Genomic DNA, 18,466 nt, shown 5'->3' with positions numbered 1-18,466 from the left:
CACATACCTATTGACTGCCGTCGAGGTGCCTCATAGAAATGAAGCGGCTCTGGAAGGCTTGATGCGGTAAATAATCTCTGCGGTGGTGCAATGAATGCAGTGGTGACTGGACAAGGACGGGATTCGGAGGTCCAGGACGGATGGGGTCGTGATGTATGTATGAGCCGCACTGCCGGGTTCTGGTGGGATATGAGTCAAGAGGAGAATACTTCAACGCAGCACGCTCGCATGCGTGCGGGTCGGTAAGTAGTGCTGAGGACTGGTAAGAAACAAGGGGGTTGTGATCACAGTAATATCCTTTTTGAGATTCGGGTCCGTTAAATCTGCTCAGCTCTTTCAGGATATTCTTCGGCTTACCTCTCGAAACTCTCAAATATCTTCACAGTTCTCTAGAAATTTGACAATTTCCCGTCCCCGGCTCCTGGCGGGTGGCTCACTTACCAGGCTGACCGCAAGTTCCATGACATTCTGATTATTCCCAAGTTTGTCCCCGATGGGTGAGTAATGGGCAAATGAACGTGGCAACCCCTCTCAAGGAGCATTGTGATGATTTCGAGGCAATGATGACGAACTGCCCCATCCATTATCGGGGACATGTGTCGTTGATATTGGATTCGGTCTTGCAATTTGGCTTCGCGACCGGGAAAGTCGTGAAATACCCCCAGGAGAAGCTTAGTGACCTTGGGCCGGTTGTATTCCCATGCAACGCTCAGTGCCGTGCGAATCCAATAGTCATCAAAAGCACTCGCGTTGACCAGCATTCGCGCAGTACTTACCGGTCTATCTTCCGCTGGTGTAACAAGCAGTGGTTTTTGATACACTGAAATTGTCACTGGTGTGTCAGCTTCAAGAAGGGTGGACACAATGCTAATATGTTTTCTTTTGACGGCGAGGTAGATAGGAGACCAGACGATACGAATGTGATGGTTTCTGTAAATGATCGATCCCAGCGAGACTTGATCAAGCGCTTTGACAGCACGGACATTAATTGGACGGCGATAGAAAAGCAGCTGTTCATGTGGGCTAAGCTGTCCCGTCTTGGCAAGGAGCTCCGGCTTAAGACCTCTGTGACCTCTGTGAACTATATCGAGGACACTTCTCCCCTTCCCTCAAAGTACGATAAAAGAGGAAGATCGTCGGTATCTAATCGGATGCTCGCCGACCAAGACGCGTAACTTGACGCAGAAGAAGTCTCCGGGCATCCCTCGGTTTGGAGGAAAGTTTATAGAATGATGCGATGCCCTGGACCACCATGCCGCCACGAAGGTCAGTATTGTTGGCAGGACCCGGTGGGGAAAAGACACTACAAACTCAGGACACATCATTTAAGAAGACTCATTCGATATGTGGAGAAAGGTGGAAGGCTTGAAACCCACGATGACATCCCTGAAAGTCTCCGTGAGCAGCTCTACGCCGAGGACAACGAGCGAACCTTAAAGCAGCAAAAACATACTGATATTTTCCCTTGGATCGATGTGCCCTCCCATTAATATCAATGTACTTCCAAATCAGGCATCCAAGCAGTCGTGTCAGATGCAAACAGCTCTGTCCCTTTCCTCTCGAGGACTCTCCCTGATCCAATCGATATACCTGGTCTGCACGACGTTGCGGTGGAGGAATATAGTGGTTGGCAAGAATCAAGAGTAAGCAGCGAAGCTCTTAAGGACGATATTCGAAAAGCTCGGGATCTGGTGCTCGCAAATGGCCTTGATCTGAAGCAGATCCACGGTGATCAAGACCCAGATTTCTTCATCAAGCAAGGCGTTAAAGTTGGGGTTGCGCGCCGATTCGTTTGCGAGATCACCGAATGGGTGAAAATTCTGAAACGAGCGGTAACAGAGATCAACTAGAAGTGCCTTTGCAGGGAACAGTGGTATTTAAAGTAAACTGCACGTGTCAACAAACGTTTGTCTAATTTTATCAGTCCTGATCTGTAAACAATTGTATAAATTGGTGTATATCAAGTGAAATATCATTGTGATCACTACAACTGATGGAGACTTCAACAGACTTGAAGTCATTCACATAAGAAGCACTGAAGTGTAAAGATAAATGATGCTCCACATAGTACGTAGTACTGGACAATCCCCTCAACTCAGCTGTCCTCAAGCCTCTCGGCAAACGGGTAGTCGTTGTTGCGGTTAAAGCTCAGGAATCCGAGAATAAACCACTCTAGATACAAGAATGCAGTTAGTTCAAATGGTTCACAAGTACAAGAACGGTATATTCCCACGCACCAGCTAGACTAAGCTTTTTGTCCTCGGAAATATCCGCATACGTGAAGAACTTCTTCATGAACTCCTTAATATCTTCTCCGTCTTTCAGCTTCATATCGTCAGTAGCTTTGATTAGTTCGTGCAGCTCAACATGTCCTATGAAAACATTAACGGTCAGCCAAGCGGTCTCCTAATGGCCTTGTGTTTATCTCGCCTACCGTCCAAGTTTCGGTCCTAACAAGAGACATTTCGTTATTATATACCCTTTGATGTTTTGAGTGGGACAAATGCTTGCTTACCGCCACAATGAATAAGCCAAGGAAACTCTGGATCATGTTTGACGAGTAATAGACATCCTAATTTCCGGTTTGAGTGAGCAATTTGACTAGCTTGAAGATAAACACAAAGGATTTTCTAACCTCGGGAGTCTCTGTAAAAAGTTCATAAATGGCCGCTATTGTAATCTTGGCATTGTTCTTCTGCTCTGGGGTGAGCTTCTTTTTAACGGTTTTGAGAATTTCCGCTGGAGACTTTTCAGTTTTGAAACCCATTGTATGTAGATGAAAAGAAATTTGAAGTGTGTAGGATATGGTATAATTGTGAGTGTGGTTTTGGTTTTTAGAAAATTAGAGATTCAAATGTTGTTCTTGGATGTCTTAAATATCTTTAACGGACGTCGGAGTGCCGTAGGGCCCAAAGCTATGATCTCATTATCGGGGGAATGTTACACAATTACCCGAGTAATCAACTATGCATGCGAGAGCTCATATCCATTGTGTATACGTATACCATATGTACCTGTGCGTATGCCTTCACCGAACAAACGACACCGCTCCTCTTGACGAAAATGATTCGTCAATCCTTTCTTGTGGATAGCAGATTTCAAGTACTGTTTATGTTACACAACACGTGGGCTGCCAGACCGATTTACAGTGTTATCTAAAAAATATGTATGCATATGCTGTACAATCTTTGAACCGCACTGTCGGGACGAAAAGCTCCACCTAATTATTCTCTAGGGCTCTGTTAACAATGTAGGTATTATTCTACAATTCTCATTGGCTGGTAACAGCATGACCAGTAAACGGGTTCAAAAAAATTATTTGAGTAAATAGAGACCTTTGTCACATATTTATTTTATTTCAATGTTATGAAGGGTATCTTGTATAGTGGACACAGAATTAGCACCTGGGGGTACATATGGCGCATATACACTAGCCAAATTAGGCCTTACCCTCTTATGTCTATCTGAGAAAATATCTGACATCATACCTTAAAATCATGCATAACAGTCCTATTCTCGTTAGTCACATTTTACTACTACAGAACTCGTGCAGAAATGAAATGCATGTAAGTCGGTGCCCATAGGAGATATATCAGATCCATATTTCTACAAATACAGCTTTGCTAAAACGGCTTTGACGGTTAATATAGGCTAAAAGTTTCCACATTTTCAAAGGTTACGACCGCCCTTGATAACCTCAGGGTATTACTCCTAATGTTGCACAAGGCCTGGCCACCATGTATGATTGAAGCTCAGGTGTATGCTTTCAAATATGGAGGATCCACGGAATGGGCTGGCAGGTTACACTACATCCATGAAATACGAATATTTGTTTGCGCCATGCGCAGGCATAGTAAAGGGTCCACATCTCTCCACATTTCATTTTTTTTTTCGAAACGTGAAGGTAATTCCCTCATACTAAAAGTTGAACTCATGACTGAATCTTAGATTTATCATTCCTCTTGACGAATGGGAATAGCAGCTCTGGAATGCCCGGGTTATACAGAGTTTAATAATTCTGAAGTGTTGAAGGTTCACATGTATATGTCCACGGGTGTCACCTGGGCAATGATAGATCAAATTGAATATTGAGAGTGCTCGTCTATGTGTTCAAATGTTGAATAATGGGAATTTTTAAATATGTTATCTTCTAGACTACTACCAACCACCCGTGGACCTGAGCACCTGGGCACTTGGGTACTTGTGCATATTGATCAATTATATATGTAGAGTATCATTCAAATTGATACTAGTCTTGTAACAGGACACATGAAGACAGCCATATTCCCTTCTGGTTAAAAATATACCTATCTCTCCTACCCTTCGCAATATATCACACTTGATTGCCCCCACTTTCCCCAGCACAGGTTGCGCAAAGTACAGGATCGCATTACCATGGAAGATGCCAAATACTTCCTTGGGGTTTTGACAAGGAAGGACCCCAAAAGCAAGCGACAGGTATCTTCGCTCTATTGTCGACATTAAAGGCCGTGAACATCAGCTGACACTTCTAAACCCTAGATACCATATTCCCAGGCCCTGAAAATTGCGTTGGAGGAGCATGCCAAAGGTACTGCACCGTGCGAGACGTTGTTCTTCGCTTCACAAGACGCCGTAGCGCAACTGGACCAGAATGTCATGGATTCGGAGTCAATCAGGCTTATACTGGAGGAGACAGCGTTTCGGGAATAGATTAGTGACGGTGCTTCAATTCATGGTTCTTCTCTGATGTGCTGTGGGCCAACAAAAACTCTCCTCTGGTAGGAATCCGATGACGTCACTCTTGAGTTCGCTGGGGCTCATTAAGAGGTGATGGAACGTTCATTCGATATGCGAGATTCGGTAATGCGTCCACAGCCGGTGCCAAACCGGGACTGGGAAGCTCTGATGAAGGAGTTCGCTCATCTGTCGACTAAGCAAACTGCTCTTCTGATCCTTTTACACTAGCAAGTGCCCGTGCCTCTGATTATGCAGATATTAAACACAGATACCAATTCCATGCGGAGATTACCAGGTCAAGTGATCTACTCAAAGACTCCACAATCGTTCTAGACTCGCTAACACGTTCTGTAGAATCTGCATCAAGTTTCGTGTTTCATCGAGATGGACACCTGCATGCATAAAATGCCCCCTTGCACTTTGTTCTCTTACACCGACTCGATCAACACACCGCTCCAGAAAAGTATCAAAGCCTTGTTCGGGATTATCTCGGTAATATCCCCAATGTCTCCGGATGAAAGCCTTGAGTTCGGAGAAGAACTCCTCGACGGGAGTTAGGTCCGGCGAATAAGGAGGCAAGTACATCAGTTTCACTCCCGCATCCGAGCACAGTTGTTCTATGGGCCAGAATGGTGGAAAGAGGCGTTATCCATCACCACAGATCTGGGCTCTAGCCATTTCCCACAGTGCTGAAGGAGCTCCTCTATGAAATCCTCAAAATCTGACGCATCCGTTGAGCCTCGGAATATTCGTGACAAAATATACCATCTTGAGTGGATGCTGGCAAGATCTGGTATCGTTGGTCGCGGTGAAATTTAGAGACCTGGATCGGTGCAGTACTGAACGGTGACCAACCTGTTCTCCGAAAGCCAACCCGTTTATCACAGCCAGACTCGTCAATGTATACTAGATGGTACGACCGGAAGCTGGACAGGTTGTTGAGATAGTAATCCCGTAGATCTTGATCCTGCTCCCTCGCCTTCTGACGGGCAACCCTCGTTGACCAATTCTTAGAGATCAGCGCTCGTCTTATGCTAGAAGTCGTTGCCTGCGTGCCAAACTCATCCCAAAGGAAAACCGCCATCTCATCGAGATAAAGATCAGGCTTTTCCTGTAAGTGACCCCAGAGAGCCTCCAACATTGCTGGTGTGATACTTCGCGGTCTGCCTGCTCGGTTGGGAGGCGCTCGAATATCACCGAATTGCCGTCGATTACTGAGGATCGTCGTGACAGAACGGGGGCTACATCCAGCAGCATCAGCGATCTGAGATGTGGTCAGTGATTTACTCAAGATCATACCACGAATAAACTCTCGGGTGGAAGAGTGCAGATTCGGAGCCATTGCGTGCCGTGTACGTGAGTCTCGTGGTGAGGGGCGGCGGCCAACGTGGTCTTAGATGGAACAGCCTTGGCGGGCAGGACAATATTGGCAGAAAGCGTAACAGTGTTAATGAAATGCATGATTCAAGGGTTGTGGCGTATTGGTCTTGTCAAATAATTTGCATTTCCATACTGACAAGCAGCGCTGATCTACAAGCTAGCCGATTTAGGAGTAAGAAGTTTCACCATCGCGTTGGCGTTAGGGTTTGAGACAGTTTCTCTGTGTAAAACATGGAAGGCAATTTCGAATTTAGCTGTACCCTAGATCAGACGACCAAATGAATGAGGAAGTGAGAATTCCGATAGACTTCTTGAAAAGACAGGAAGATCAGGGGTGGTGGTGGAAGAAGAAAGAAGAGGGGAGATGCGAGTGTTGGCTTGCCTCAGGCAATCGACTCTCTGTTTGTTCGGGGCTTTATATACAGTACCACGCCCGCACCTATCATTCTAATCACTACATCCTTTCTCCATCCAGTCACTGTCTTCACTCAGGACATCTTCCTTCTTCTGGATACATCTGGCAGCCGCTACCTAATCCATGGTCTAACCATGCCTTACTGGCAGCCCACCTTTTCCGGCGATGCCGAAGAAAGTCTCGACCTGTTCTTTGATGATTGTGAAGCTGTCGTATCTGCGAATGGCCTCGACCGATTTAAGGAAGAGCAACGAGAAAAATACGACAGGCTAGAGTGCTCCGTTATCCGGCATGGCCTCCGCGGTAATGCCAAGTTGGCGATACGTTCTTGGTCGCTACGAGTGCTTCGAAACCCGGCTGCTCTTAAGGAAGCGTTGCGTGACCGATTCCCGTACAGTTGAACACAGCTAAACCGGAGCGCGACGCCGATATTTTGCGTCGATTGGGGAACTGAGACCAGGGAACAAGTCATTTGGGAAATATGTTATTTAGGAAGCGATGGCCTTCGTCCTTCTCTGCAGCATCAGCATCAGCGTCAGTTATCTGTTCTCCTTCCTCTCTTCCTCTGAACGTCCGAAGTCTCTATGCCGTCTAGTGATTTATTTTCATTTAGTATCACATTTGAAATTCACTTCCTTTATTCTCTCGGCATAAACCAGACGACCAGTCTCAGTAGGAAGATAGATTCTAAGCAACACAATATGAAAAACGGCCAGGGTAACCAAAGGCAACAAGACCATTTCTCAGGTGCAAGCGGCAATACTATGTTGTGCGAGGGAATGGGAGCACGTTAGCCCTCTTTCAAGTTAAGGTCTACGTGTTTCACTATCTGGACCTACTCCCCACTTCACCGAGGCAAAGATCACAATTCCAGCTACAAACATGACCGCAGCGTTAAACGCCGAACTTACAATCTTGAATTCTGAATTGACAGACCGGGTCGGGGACCACGATGACAAGGTCGACCGTATCATGCATGTCTCGAGCACTGAGGGATACAAATCGAGAAGATGGAGATTCGCGACGGGAGCATCTTATGCCATTCAAGAGCAGATCGCCGGCCAGGGACCTTCGTCACGAATATCGCCCATTAAGGCATGCTTCCTAATAATACGTAAATTTCAAGACTTATACACACCATTTCTTCTCTGCGGCACCTCCGAGACGCTTCACACCTCCATAGACAGGTTAGAGAATAAACCCTCTCTCCAAAAGCATTCTCGCAATATCACGATATCCTTCCTTAGTTGCCCAAGCCATCTTGTGACGAAATTTGGCTGTGTATTCCTCCCTCTTGGCTATTTCTCCATCGCAGCCTGGAAAAACCATATCACATCTCAGAAGTAATTTCGCCGTGTGGTACAACCCTTCTACTATAGCATATTGGGTTCTTTCATCCCTTTCAGATCGATAACACCCTTCAAAAGCACCCTTTTCAATCAACATGCGGACAATCGTCATATATCCCCGTCTCACTGCGATAGCGAAAGTGCTGTCAAATGGATTGTCGTGCTTAGGATCGCAGACATGCACACTGCTAGTATCACGAGAGACAAGAAACTTTTTTTGACATTGGGCGAGGCACCGGCTTCAAGGAGAATGGACACAATTCTGGCATAACCTTTCTCAGCCGCGATGTGGATCAAGGGCACCTCAGAGGAGCGTTTGAATCATTGGGCGTCAGAGCGGATTCTGAGCATTCTATATCGGCAAGGTGATATGCCAGCTCCGGTGGCAGGTCGAGGATAGACAAGGGCATTGTTGATCCCCGTGGGTGGCAACTTACATTAAGAGGTAGTGGAGATGCGAGATGGTAACGGTTGGTTAAGGATTTACGCTTTCTCTGTCAGGGAGATTTGCTGGTATTGGATACGACGCAGCGATGGTGTGATGTCTGATTGATAGTAAGTGGGGTTTCCTAACGAAAGACGATGAAGTATGGCGGAATGCAAGAGCACATCTGCTGAGGATGGCTGAACTGAGGTGTCCGGGATGAGAAAGTAGAGAAGGAGGAAGCTGCACGTAGAGGTGTAGACAGTTCCCCCCGCCTAAAATCACATGACCAGGGGTGGTGTAAGAGCGAGTGCCCCGAGAAGAGGTGTTGAGATATAAAAAGATAGTGCCCCTTGGCCTATATGGAAGGAATTAATACAGCCACACCCCTTCTGCCTCAGACCACGCTCCCTCCCTGATCTTTCAGATATCTGCTAGTTCTTCGGCTCAAGTGTCTGGCTATTGGAGTAGAAGAATGGACTTTCTGCTCTCCGCGGAAAATTATTTTAGCCCGAAGGCCATCCATTTGGAAATTTGGTAACAATAAGTGACTGAGCAATGGTCTTGTTAACGCTAGATTATCAAGATTATAGCCGAAGGGGTTATTTGAATACATGTTCGGCAGCTTTGTCGACTGCCAATTAAGATTCGGATAGCATCAAGATCAAAACAATTACAACCTCACAGCCCACTCTGTCTCGCCAACCTTGCCCGATGCGAAATCTTTGCAAAAAGCGGCGCCATGCCCGCATGATTACACTCCGGCTGCTGAAAACTCTCCTCCGAAAGAGCCTTAACACCCTGCCCATCCCTTTTCTCAAAACTAAACCCAGGAGCCTGCTTATAGCAAGAATACTGAGCGTCCGCGCCCCGAAGAGCACAGATCTCATTACTTATGCAATCGCCCGTGCACTCCGGCACCTTGAAGCCCCGACTGCGTCGTGCCCAGAAGTCCTGGAAAACGGAAGGATCCTTCTCCATGGCGACGGTGACGTTGTGCCAGAATCCGGGCGTGAGTTCGACATGCGGGTCTTCGACAGGTGGGGAGAGCTTGGATCCGTAGTCTGCTTTTGCGGAGTAGTATGGGACCCATTTGGGCTTGGTTTGGAAGGTGGGATCTGTGATGTTCGCGATGTATTGGGTGAAGTCGACGACAGCGTAGGTGACGGGGTCGATTTCGTACACGCGGAAGGAGGGGGGTCCGGAGGTGGGTGTCATTGATGGGGCGACGTAGCCCATCGCCGTGGCGGTGTCCCAGTTTTGATTTGTGTAGTTTGAGTAGGAGATTTGGAACTCATCTGTGTGCGTGTGGCCAAAGAAGAGGGCGGCGATGGTTGCGTCGTATCGTTGGATTATTTGGTCGAAGTAGTGCGAGTGGTCGCGGAAGTGGTCAGAATTGCCGGTTGGGATGTGGGAGATTAGCCAGACGCGTTGGCTTGAATCTTCTGCTTCTTGGAGCTCGGTGATGAGCCAGTCGAGTTGGCCGTCTGGGTCGTATTCCATTGGTTCTTCGTAGGAAAAGAAGTTGTATTTGTAGTAGAAGATGCTGTTGTAGGAGATTATGCGGAGTTTGCTGTTTGGGTGGACAGCGGAATAGGAGCCGTATTCGCTGGCTGCTTTTACGGATGGGTTTCCTGTCAATGCGAACCAGTCTGAGGCTAGGGCGTCGTAGGCCCATTGTGGGTTGTATTCGCTCGGGATGTTGTTGGATGGGAAGAGGTTGAGAGGGGCGGCGTCGTGGTTCCCTAGTGCTGCGTATACTGTTCCTAGGTCCTTTTCCATTGAACCGTAGGTTGCGTTGAGATCGTCGAGAACTTCAGACTTGTTCACTAGCCAGACATCGTGCGCTACTACGTCGCCCGTGTAGATCGAGAAAGCAGGTTTGAGATCTGCGATAGCGGAATTCATGCTTTCTTGCAGGCGATGCGGCGGATCGCAGTTGGTATCGCCCCACGGTCCACACGGAGAGCTGGTATTTCCGGGTGCATCATTTTCGGTATAGGAGCGACAGCAAATTGGTTTCGAACAGTCGGAATTAGAACCCTCCTCGTAGGAGAGGTCGACATGGGTATCGCTAAAATGAACCACTTTGATTGGTGGTTTTCCACTCGGTGGAGGGCGAGTGGCCGGTGGTTTCGGCGAAGGGAAGGATAGATTGTATGGACGGACTTCAGGAAACTCGCATAGCCCGACTAAGCTGGCGCAGAACGTCTTGGCCGTGTGGGAGCCCAGCTTGAGGTTCTTCAGCGAGTAGTATACAGCGGGACCTTCGTTGGCAATGACACCTGCACAAACGTCACTGTCTTCAGCCTGTTTCAAATGTTAGCGAATTGAGTATAGGAAGATTCCTAGGAATTGACGAACTCCGCTGATAGAGCAAACGCCAGTAATCACATCCTCCATGAAAGATTCTCCAAAGATGGAGACAGCTTGGAGACCACCGAGAAGGGCCTATTGGATGTGGTCAGCGATGTCCCACTCGGACGTATCAACAGCACGGGTACCATACCTGACAGCTAAAGCAGTCCACTGCATTCTTAAAGTCATCCCAAATTTCGGTTATCCAGTCTTCAGCAGATTTCTTCTCCTGGGCAGCAGATGCTGCCAACGGCGCAAGTGCAACCAGAAAAACCGCGGGCCTCATTCTGCTTCTCTATAGGAGAACACAAAGCCACAGATAGTCCAGACAGATAAACAGGGGACAATTGAAGGTTGTTGTTACGAGTCCACCCCGAAAACGACAGTCGACGAGCCCGTAGGCTGGCCAGCAGCCCGAGCAAGGCATGGCTTATAACTCTCCGCTCGGAGAACCACATGAACGTACGTTGGAACAGCCAAGAGATACTACAGCTCGCTTAGGAACGGAGGGTTCCTGCAGCAGGGAGAATAAGCGAGACGATCTTTAGATTGTCCGAGTAGTATAGTTCTATAATAGGTATGGGCTGCAGCTGGGCGACGTTGATAGGCTATGGACTGTCGATCAAAGACACTCTGCAGCGGGTGACACGCTTCACAAGGGAGACGCAAACCGGAGAAGAACCAGTCGGAACTTGCACAGTCGAGCCATCGGGATTTAGACGGCGGCCGATCGGGGAACCGAGAGGGGCTCGCGACCGCATACTCGAACCAGCAACCGAAGCATGCAGCCAAGCTGCTAGGACGGGAGAGTGTGTGCAACGCTGCAGAGTGAAGTCATCCCGCGCGCAGTGAATATCTGCCGGGAGCTCTGTGGCTGGGGATGACAGTGCAACACTGTCTATAACCCGGGGAAAGCGTGCTGCGGTGTTGATGTTTATGGCGGCTTTCACATGGGCGCCAAGTCAACCTTCAGGCCGTTGTCTCAGACGGCCTAGTGGAGTGTTCCTGCAGGGATCTGCGGATCGCACGATGAAGAGCTGGCCGGTCTTATTGGATAGGAAGCTATTGTCTTCCTAGATCTCAGATAAGATCGTGAAAGCGCATATCATGGGGGGAGGGAAGGTTGACTGCTGACATGCCAAGCTCGGCTTTACTGCAGGGGACGGAGCGATGCGCGGTTGTTTCAGGACGACACAACCTAAATAAGCTGGAAATTTAAAATTTAGCTCTCAAAAATAGATCAACCCACAACCATCGCTATCGCGATGGATCGATCCTTGATTTCCAGGTTGTCGGGTGTCGCGCATCCCCACTGGAATGCGCTGCGGGCGCAAACAGACCCGATGACGTCGGGCCTGGAGATGGCCATTGGATGCGGCCCACCAGCAATAGAGCGAGCCAGGGGACTCGTGGTTGGTCCTTTGGATCCAACGGAGAATCAAAATTCCTAAGCCTCGCCCCGCACCGCAGTAGCCGTCCTGGGAAGGTCGAGGATCGACACGATCTGTTCGCGTGGACTGTCGGTGAAGCCTGAGCACATCCGTGTTGGCATCCATGTCGGCTGTGAGCTGTCTTGCGCAGATCGAACTGCCTCTTTCATGCAGACAAAAAGGCGAAATGGGCACGAATTGCCGGACTGGGAGCATGCAAACAGAGGCTAAGCCCCCTGAGCCCGTGGGCGTCGACGCGGCGACGGTGGTCAAGGTTTGTTGTGGAGGCGTGGCGCATTGCTCGAACCGCAGTTGAGCAGAATGATTTGCATTGCGCGTAGTGCCATAGACAGGGACTGGTACCGTAGTCAGCAGTTCTGGCACGGTCGAAAGGGCAGACGCGGTTGATTCGGCACCGAGTCCAGGCAAGACTAGCGGACGTTGTTCCCCACGAAAACCGAAAAATCCGCATGTCACCAGCAGATCCCTCCACTTCCTCGAGCGTTCACGCGAGCCTCCAACCGCCCATTTCGTTGTCGCTTTCACCTCCGCCTCGATCTTTGCCTCGATCTCCGCCTGAATTTTTGCTATCCTCGACACGACTCTCGTCCTCGGCGTGCTCTACCCCGATCGCAGGGCCCCGGTTTTACCCCGGATTCGTTCCCCCCTTGGCAGAGTCATGGCCATGTCTCTGATCCCACGAGCCCCAACCATTTCGCCCGTCTATGATATGCAGTAGCTGGACACCGTGGACCGCTGCTGTCACTGGAACTGCCTCCGCCCGTCGTGGGCGAACGCGCCGTCGCAATGGAGACCCGCCGACCGGCCACGCTGGGTGTCTCAATCACCTTCTTCGTCATCGCGAGTGTCTTTGTCGCGCTCCGATTCATCTCGCGCATCTTCGTGGTTAGGAGAGTCGGGTTACACGATTACTTGATGCTGGTCGCATGGGTAGGTTGATTCTGATTCTCCCGGGGTTGGACCCTGCAGCCTCCCCCGACGAGCCTTCCCTGGCTGTCTCGCGCGCGCGCGCATGGGCGACCTCCCCAGGTTTGTTGGAGGGGGGGTTTTTTTGGGGCCGATGGCTGACTATGATCAAGATCATTGACTTCGGCTTCTCGTTTTCCCTTTTCTACGCGACAAAGAACGGACTCGGTCTCCATATCGACGATATCCTGCCGGAGCACAAGGATGCCCTTAACAGGGCCAATTATGCGTTTACGGTCCTCTACGTGCGTACACCCTTCGAAACCCAACCCGCGGACGCATGTCCTAATCCTGGCTATAGAATCCGGCGCTCATGGCCGTCAAAACCTCCATTCTCGTTTTCTACCTGACCTTGACGCGCAACCAGAAAGTATTCCGGTGGGCCAACTATGTCACTCTGGCCGTGGTCAATGCCGCAGGCTTCGCCTTGACGATGATCACCGTCTTCCAATGCCGTCCTATTTCGGCGGCCTTTTTCTCGACTGCCCCTGGCGGGGCAAGCTGCACCGATATTGTCACCCTCTACCTGTCCTCGTCTCCTGTGAACATCATCACCGATCTCGTCATCTTACTTCTTCCAATGCCGATCCTGACCCAAATGCGCCTGCCATATAAGCAGAAAGCGATTTTGGTCATCACTTTCGGTTTCGGTTTCTTCGTGGCGGTAGTTGATGTGATCCGAATCGCTTTTCTTCAGCAAGCGGCTACCTCGCGCCAAATGGACCTGCAGTCCGTTCATCTTCAAAGCTTTGGAGGCACAGACTTCAGCTGTATGTCTCAAGTCCCCTTCCCTAAGTTTTGCTGGTGTATCGATTCACTGACTTTGCTCTTCTCAGGGTACGCGTCGCTTTCCTTCATGTGGTCCGTTGTCGAAGTCAATGTCTCCATTATCTGTGGTTGTGTACCAAGTCTCAAGCCTCTCGTGGCTCGCCTTATGCCGAAACTGATCAGGGATACCGATGATCCTCATACCAGTCCTCATGGCAATTATGCATCCGGAGAGAGCCCTGTGGCAATGCCTGCACCGGTTGCGTTGCCAAACGCTTGCGCAACACCTTCAACGTCACGGGCAGACAGCAGCGGTAGCAAGCCATCCCAAGCCAGGAGTGGCAGCATCACCGGTCCCAGTGACCCTAATGAGCCCATGGGTCTCCTGGACTTCCTGGGTCACCCGGGAACAGGGTCCCATGACGCAGAAGCCAACACCCACACAAGCATATCCTACCCACCCAACATCACATTCTTCGACTTTGTCAATATGAAGAAACCCGAGAGCATGCTTAAGCTAAATAACAAGGAGTCTATTGCGCCTATCGCTTTGACCACTATGTTATTCTTCCTCTGGGGATTTGCATATGGCTTGCTCAGCATGTTGAACGCCCAGTTCCAGACCATCGTCCACCTGGACTCGTGGCACTCGCTCGGTCTTCATGGTGCCTATTTCGGAGGCTATGTGGTGGCGCCCCTCCTAGTTGGTCGACCAGTCCTGAAGATTTGGGGTTTCAAGTCTACATTCATCACCGGCCTGTGCATCTACGCCTGCGGCACCCTAGTTTTCTGGCCATCTGCCGTGCTCACATCCCCCACCGCATTCACCATCTCAAACTTCATCGTGGGTTTTGGCCTTGCAGTATTAGAAACTGCAGCCAACCCATTTATTGCGCTCTGCGGTCCCCTTGAATATTCCGAAATCCGACTCAACATCTCGCAAGGCGTCCAAGCTGTCGGCAGCGTCCTCTCTCCGCTCCTGGCGAAGAAAGTCCTCTTCAAAAATGTCCAAGACATTGCTTCCCTAGTCGACGTCCAGTGGACGTACCTCGGCATCGCCCTCTTCGACGTCCTTCTCGCAGTAGCCTTCTACTACCTCCCTGTCCCAGAAGCCTCAGACGAAGACCTCAAAGAACTTGCCAACCGCCGCCGCGAAGACAACATGACCAAGGTCGCCGGTATTCCCGTCGTCTGGCTCACCCTGGCCCTGGGCGTCTGGTGCCAGTTCTTCTACGTGGCCGGCCAAGAAGTTCTCGCCACAAGTGTGGACCGATTTACCAACGCTTCAAACGAAAGTTCCTCCCTAGGACCATTCGAATTCCTCACAATCGGCCACAGCGTCTTCGCTGTCGGCCGCTTCCTTACTGCCTTCGCTCAATGGTTCATCAAACCTCGCTGGATCCTCGTGTTCTCTTATATCGGCATGATCGTCTTCACCGTCCTGTGCATGAACACAACCGGAAACGCCGCGATCACCATGCTGATGTTCGTCTACCTCTTCGAAAGTGGCGCGTTCAGCACCATCTTCGCTATTTCCCTCCGTGGGACGGCCCAGCATACAAAGACAGCAGCCGTCTTCTTGGCCACGGCTATTGGCGGCGGGACATTTTTTCCTTTCGCCGAGTACGCTGCGTACTTGAATCATGGTACCCGGTACTCCTTTTGCGTCATTGTCGCTCTCTTCGCAGCTGGTGCGATTTTCCCAATCTACCTCAACCTGGTCCCGGCTGTCAAGAAACAGGTCGATCCCGTTCCGGACGAGTATCTTCGTCGTCAGCATCGTAGAAAGACCAAGACGAATGTGGCTGGTGATCTACCACGCGAAAAACACAATCCTTCAGTCGGCGGTGTTCTGTCAAGAAGACGCAGTCTCGTCGAGGACCCGGGTTTGATACCCGATCTAACTTCCCCCGGTGAAACGCATCAGGCACTTTCTACTGGTGTCATTCAGAATGAGAAGGGGGGTGAAAGCTTGCCTGGCTTGTCGGAATCGGAGAGAGAACAGAGTGGCCGGCGATGAACTCGGTGGCGCGTTTCCAAGGCGCTTCCATGCCGCAACTGGGCGTTTGGTTTGCACCGCCGAGCAAGAAGGATACGAGGTTGGTGATACCATCTACGACAATATTTTCGGATACGACATTTTCTTTTCTTTTCTTTTTTTTATCTTTTGATGATTAAAATACCCACCCTATTAACCTTCTAATTGGCTTTTTATTTTGCTGGATTGATGAAGGTGGCTAGCTTTCTCGAGTTGCATTTCAGCGATGGCGTTGGATGGTTCTAGTGACTTTTGCTCTGTACATAACTTAGCTACAATGGTTAATTCATAAGTACACATTTGATTCAGCTTCTGCTTGTACGTCGATCAATCGTAAGGCTTTGCTAATGTGAACCCCCCCCCCCCCGGGGGGGACCCAATAATTTCGAAATGTCAGTTCTAACGCGAAGGGCCTAGCCGATCACACACCCCCTTCCAACGTAATCTTCGCAGCAGTCTAGAACGAGGAGGCAAAATAAAAATTTGTTCGTTTGTCAATTATCAGATAAAGCATTGCTAATGCTGCTCCTCCAATAATTTCGAAATATCAGTCCCAAAGCGACCCTAACCAATTACGCAACCTCTACCAACGTAATCCTTGTACAGCCTAGAAGCAGGAGGCAAAGCAAAATGCGAATTTATCATCAGCACCAAATAGTCGGATTTTTACTCTGAAGGCGATCAAGGAATTTGTCCGGCTCAGTTTTTTCCGATACAAGAGACTGTGGATGGAATGATACACTGGCATTTTGGAAATTTCTGAGAGCCACTCCCGGTTCAAAGTTTCACAACAAAAGGTGAATGGTTACAGACACAAGCTCTGGAGTATCTGCAATCCAGAAAGGCCATTTTAGGATGGAGCGCGCACGCAAAGATTCTTCTCGGTACGAATGAACTTAAAGCTAGAGTTGGTTGGTCTGACGCACAGACAAAGCCTACAACATGGCATTGGAAGGGTGCAATATTTTCTCGCTTCGGTGCCTCTAGGAATTATCTCTCTAAAACGCCAATTGTCATCTATGATGCCACTGCAAAAAGGGCCTGGCTGCCATTGCTCTCTGTGTCCTATCATACGTTGTTGGCGTACTGTGCCTCTATGGGCCATGGTTCCGTTGGGACTCAGCCTCCTTACGCTCAGAATGCGCTTTCCAAGGGGGCTCGCGACTCCCTCAAGATACTACAAGATAATGGCATGTTGTTCCTCCAGCAAGCGGACGAAGAGAAGCAAACTGTGAGAGAAGTCGTTATGGAGTTTTCGGTCAATAGGTCACAGGTTTCCTTGTAGCCCCAAGGGCTCTAGTATCTTTGGATATGAGTTCTGGATATTGTCAAAGAGCCCACAACAACGCGACTTGAGAAAAAGGACTCGCATAATCATCACTCCTATCAGAAATCGACTACCATTTTTGTTCTGGCCTAGGCGAGGAAATCGTTGGCACGCGTACTTCAGAACCTTCTCCGTGCAACAGTTTACCATCTGGGAATGGCTTTTTGGCTACAACAGTCGCAAGTGTGCTAAGGCTGTCCGCAAGGCAGGGGGATCTTAAAATGTCTATGTCGTTTTTCCAGCAATCGCGTTATGAAGCTTTCCGAATTTACTTTCGAGACATGCTGACACACTGACCAGGAAACGTGTTGGAACTACCCGGAGTTTCTATAGGAAATTCAATCTGGCCAGTCAACTTCCAGTTCTACCAGAAAGCCGTTGTCAGAACCTGCACAACCAGAAATGCCGGCTCTTGGTGCTCTGGTTTTTGGTGCTCCGACTAAGACTGTCAGCGCAGTGACCACTCGATTTAGAGAGGAGTGTATCAGTCACAGACCCAGTCGGATATAGCCTACAGAACAACCCCGAGGGGCATTTAAAAACCATAAAATTATGCAGTAGTATCAGATGGATATACTATATGTCGAACGATCGTATAAGTTTGTTTGTGCTTAAAGCTGTAGCTTCCCTGCCATGTGACCGACATGAGGCTGCCATGTGCCCACGCACTTTAATCCGATCTTAGATTTTATGATTTCTCAACAACATGGATCCCAACTTTCCGCATACACAAACCAGACCGTAACACCAAATCGAACATGACAATACACCCCACAGAACCACGGAACCCCCTCGTTACAGATAAGTCTTGACATTCCCTTCCTCGACGCACGTCATTTATTATGAACGTTCACCCTGCAGACAACCGTCTGTAGCGTAACGGTTCGGCCAAGACCACCAAAACAACCCACTTACGGCTCCACTCATTTACCGAACCAAGTCCACCTGGTCACACGCAGCGTTGAATGGAGACAGACGGAACTGATCCAAGATTTCCCCTGTCTATCATCAGGCCAGCGTAGTCTCCACACAATGACATCATGTAATCTGGTGGAATTGTTCTCCGGTGAACTTTTTACTGGAAAAGGTGGCAGATAACCGGCGCACTGTAGAAAGAGGGCGATCTGTGGAGAGTGTGCGCGTAAGAGCGTTAGGTATTTGCATGTGCCTGTGATGGTGGCAGATGGGCTTTTCGGCGTTCGAGGTTTACTTGCCTGCCTGTTGTTCTGGTAAGACTGTTTGGCTGGATGAGGGAGGATACAGCCCGCGTC

The 18,466-nt window shown here is 49.3% G+C and overlaps 6 protein-coding genes across 6 annotated transcripts; 4 read left to right on the top strand and 2 right to left on the bottom strand.

Annotated features, from left to right (window-relative positions):
- Nucleotides 1-90: 90 nt before the first annotated feature.
- N7532_007576 (uncharacterized protein) lies at nt 91-1,850 on the top strand (the record flags this gene model as incomplete). The annotated part of the gene is made up of 5 exons (XM_056620069.1): nt 91-242; nt 291-312; nt 394-497; nt 845-1,114; nt 1,544-1,850. The coding sequence occupies 5 exons, from the start codon at nt 91-93 to the stop codon at nt 1,848-1,850; spliced, it is 855 nt and encodes a 284-aa protein (XP_056473435.1).
- Nucleotides 1,851-2,095: 245 nt separating this feature from the next.
- N7532_007575 (uncharacterized protein) lies at nt 2,096-2,767 on the bottom strand (the record flags this gene model as incomplete). The annotated part of the gene is made up of 5 exons (XM_056620068.1): nt 2,096-2,172; nt 2,238-2,372; nt 2,435-2,450; nt 2,516-2,572; nt 2,636-2,767. 5 exons carry the CDS (start codon nt 2,765-2,767, stop codon nt 2,096-2,098), a joined length of 417 nt encoding a protein of 138 aa, XP_056473434.1.
- Nucleotides 2,768-4,395: 1,628 nt separating this feature from the next.
- N7532_007574 (uncharacterized protein) lies at nt 4,396-4,692 on the top strand (the record flags this gene model as incomplete). Its single annotated transcript, XM_056620067.1, has 2 exons — nt 4,396-4,458; nt 4,537-4,692. The coding sequence occupies 2 exons, from the start codon at nt 4,396-4,398 to the stop codon at nt 4,690-4,692; spliced, it is 219 nt and encodes a 72-aa protein (XP_056473433.1).
- Nucleotides 4,693-6,648: 1,956 nt separating this feature from the next.
- On the top strand, nt 6,649-6,915 carry N7532_007573 (uncharacterized protein; the record flags this gene model as incomplete). Its single annotated transcript, XM_056620066.1, has 1 exon — nt 6,649-6,915. One exon carries the CDS (start codon nt 6,649-6,651, stop codon nt 6,913-6,915), a length of 267 nt encoding a protein of 88 aa, XP_056473432.1.
- A 2,053-nt stretch (nt 6,916-8,968) lies between these two features.
- On the bottom strand, nt 8,969-10,931 carry N7532_007572 (sphingomyelin phosphodiesterase; the record flags this gene model as incomplete). The annotated part of the gene is made up of 3 exons (XM_056620065.1): nt 8,969-10,597; nt 10,652-10,738; nt 10,797-10,931. The coding sequence occupies 3 exons, from the start codon at nt 10,929-10,931 to the stop codon at nt 8,969-8,971; spliced, it is 1,851 nt and encodes a 616-aa protein (XP_056473431.1).
- A 1,951-nt stretch (nt 10,932-12,882) lies between these two features.
- Nucleotides 12,883-15,850, top strand: N7532_007571 (putative MFS monosaccharide transporter; the record flags this gene model as incomplete). Its single annotated transcript, XM_056620064.1, has 5 exons — nt 12,883-13,026; nt 13,066-13,125; nt 13,176-13,307; nt 13,364-13,832; nt 13,899-15,850. 5 exons carry the CDS (start codon nt 12,883-12,885, stop codon nt 15,848-15,850), a joined length of 2,757 nt encoding a protein of 918 aa, XP_056473430.1.
- Nucleotides 15,851-18,466: the final 2,616 nt, after the last annotated feature.

This window comes from Penicillium argentinense (genome assembly GCF_028826775.1).
Source record: "Penicillium argentinense strain IBT 30761 chromosome Unknown utg000006l_segment0_segment0, whole genome shotgun sequence".
Lineage (NCBI taxonomy): Eukaryota > Fungi > Ascomycota > Eurotiomycetes > Eurotiales > Aspergillaceae > Penicillium > Penicillium argentinense.
This window is presented reverse-complemented; position numbering and strand designations above follow the sequence as displayed.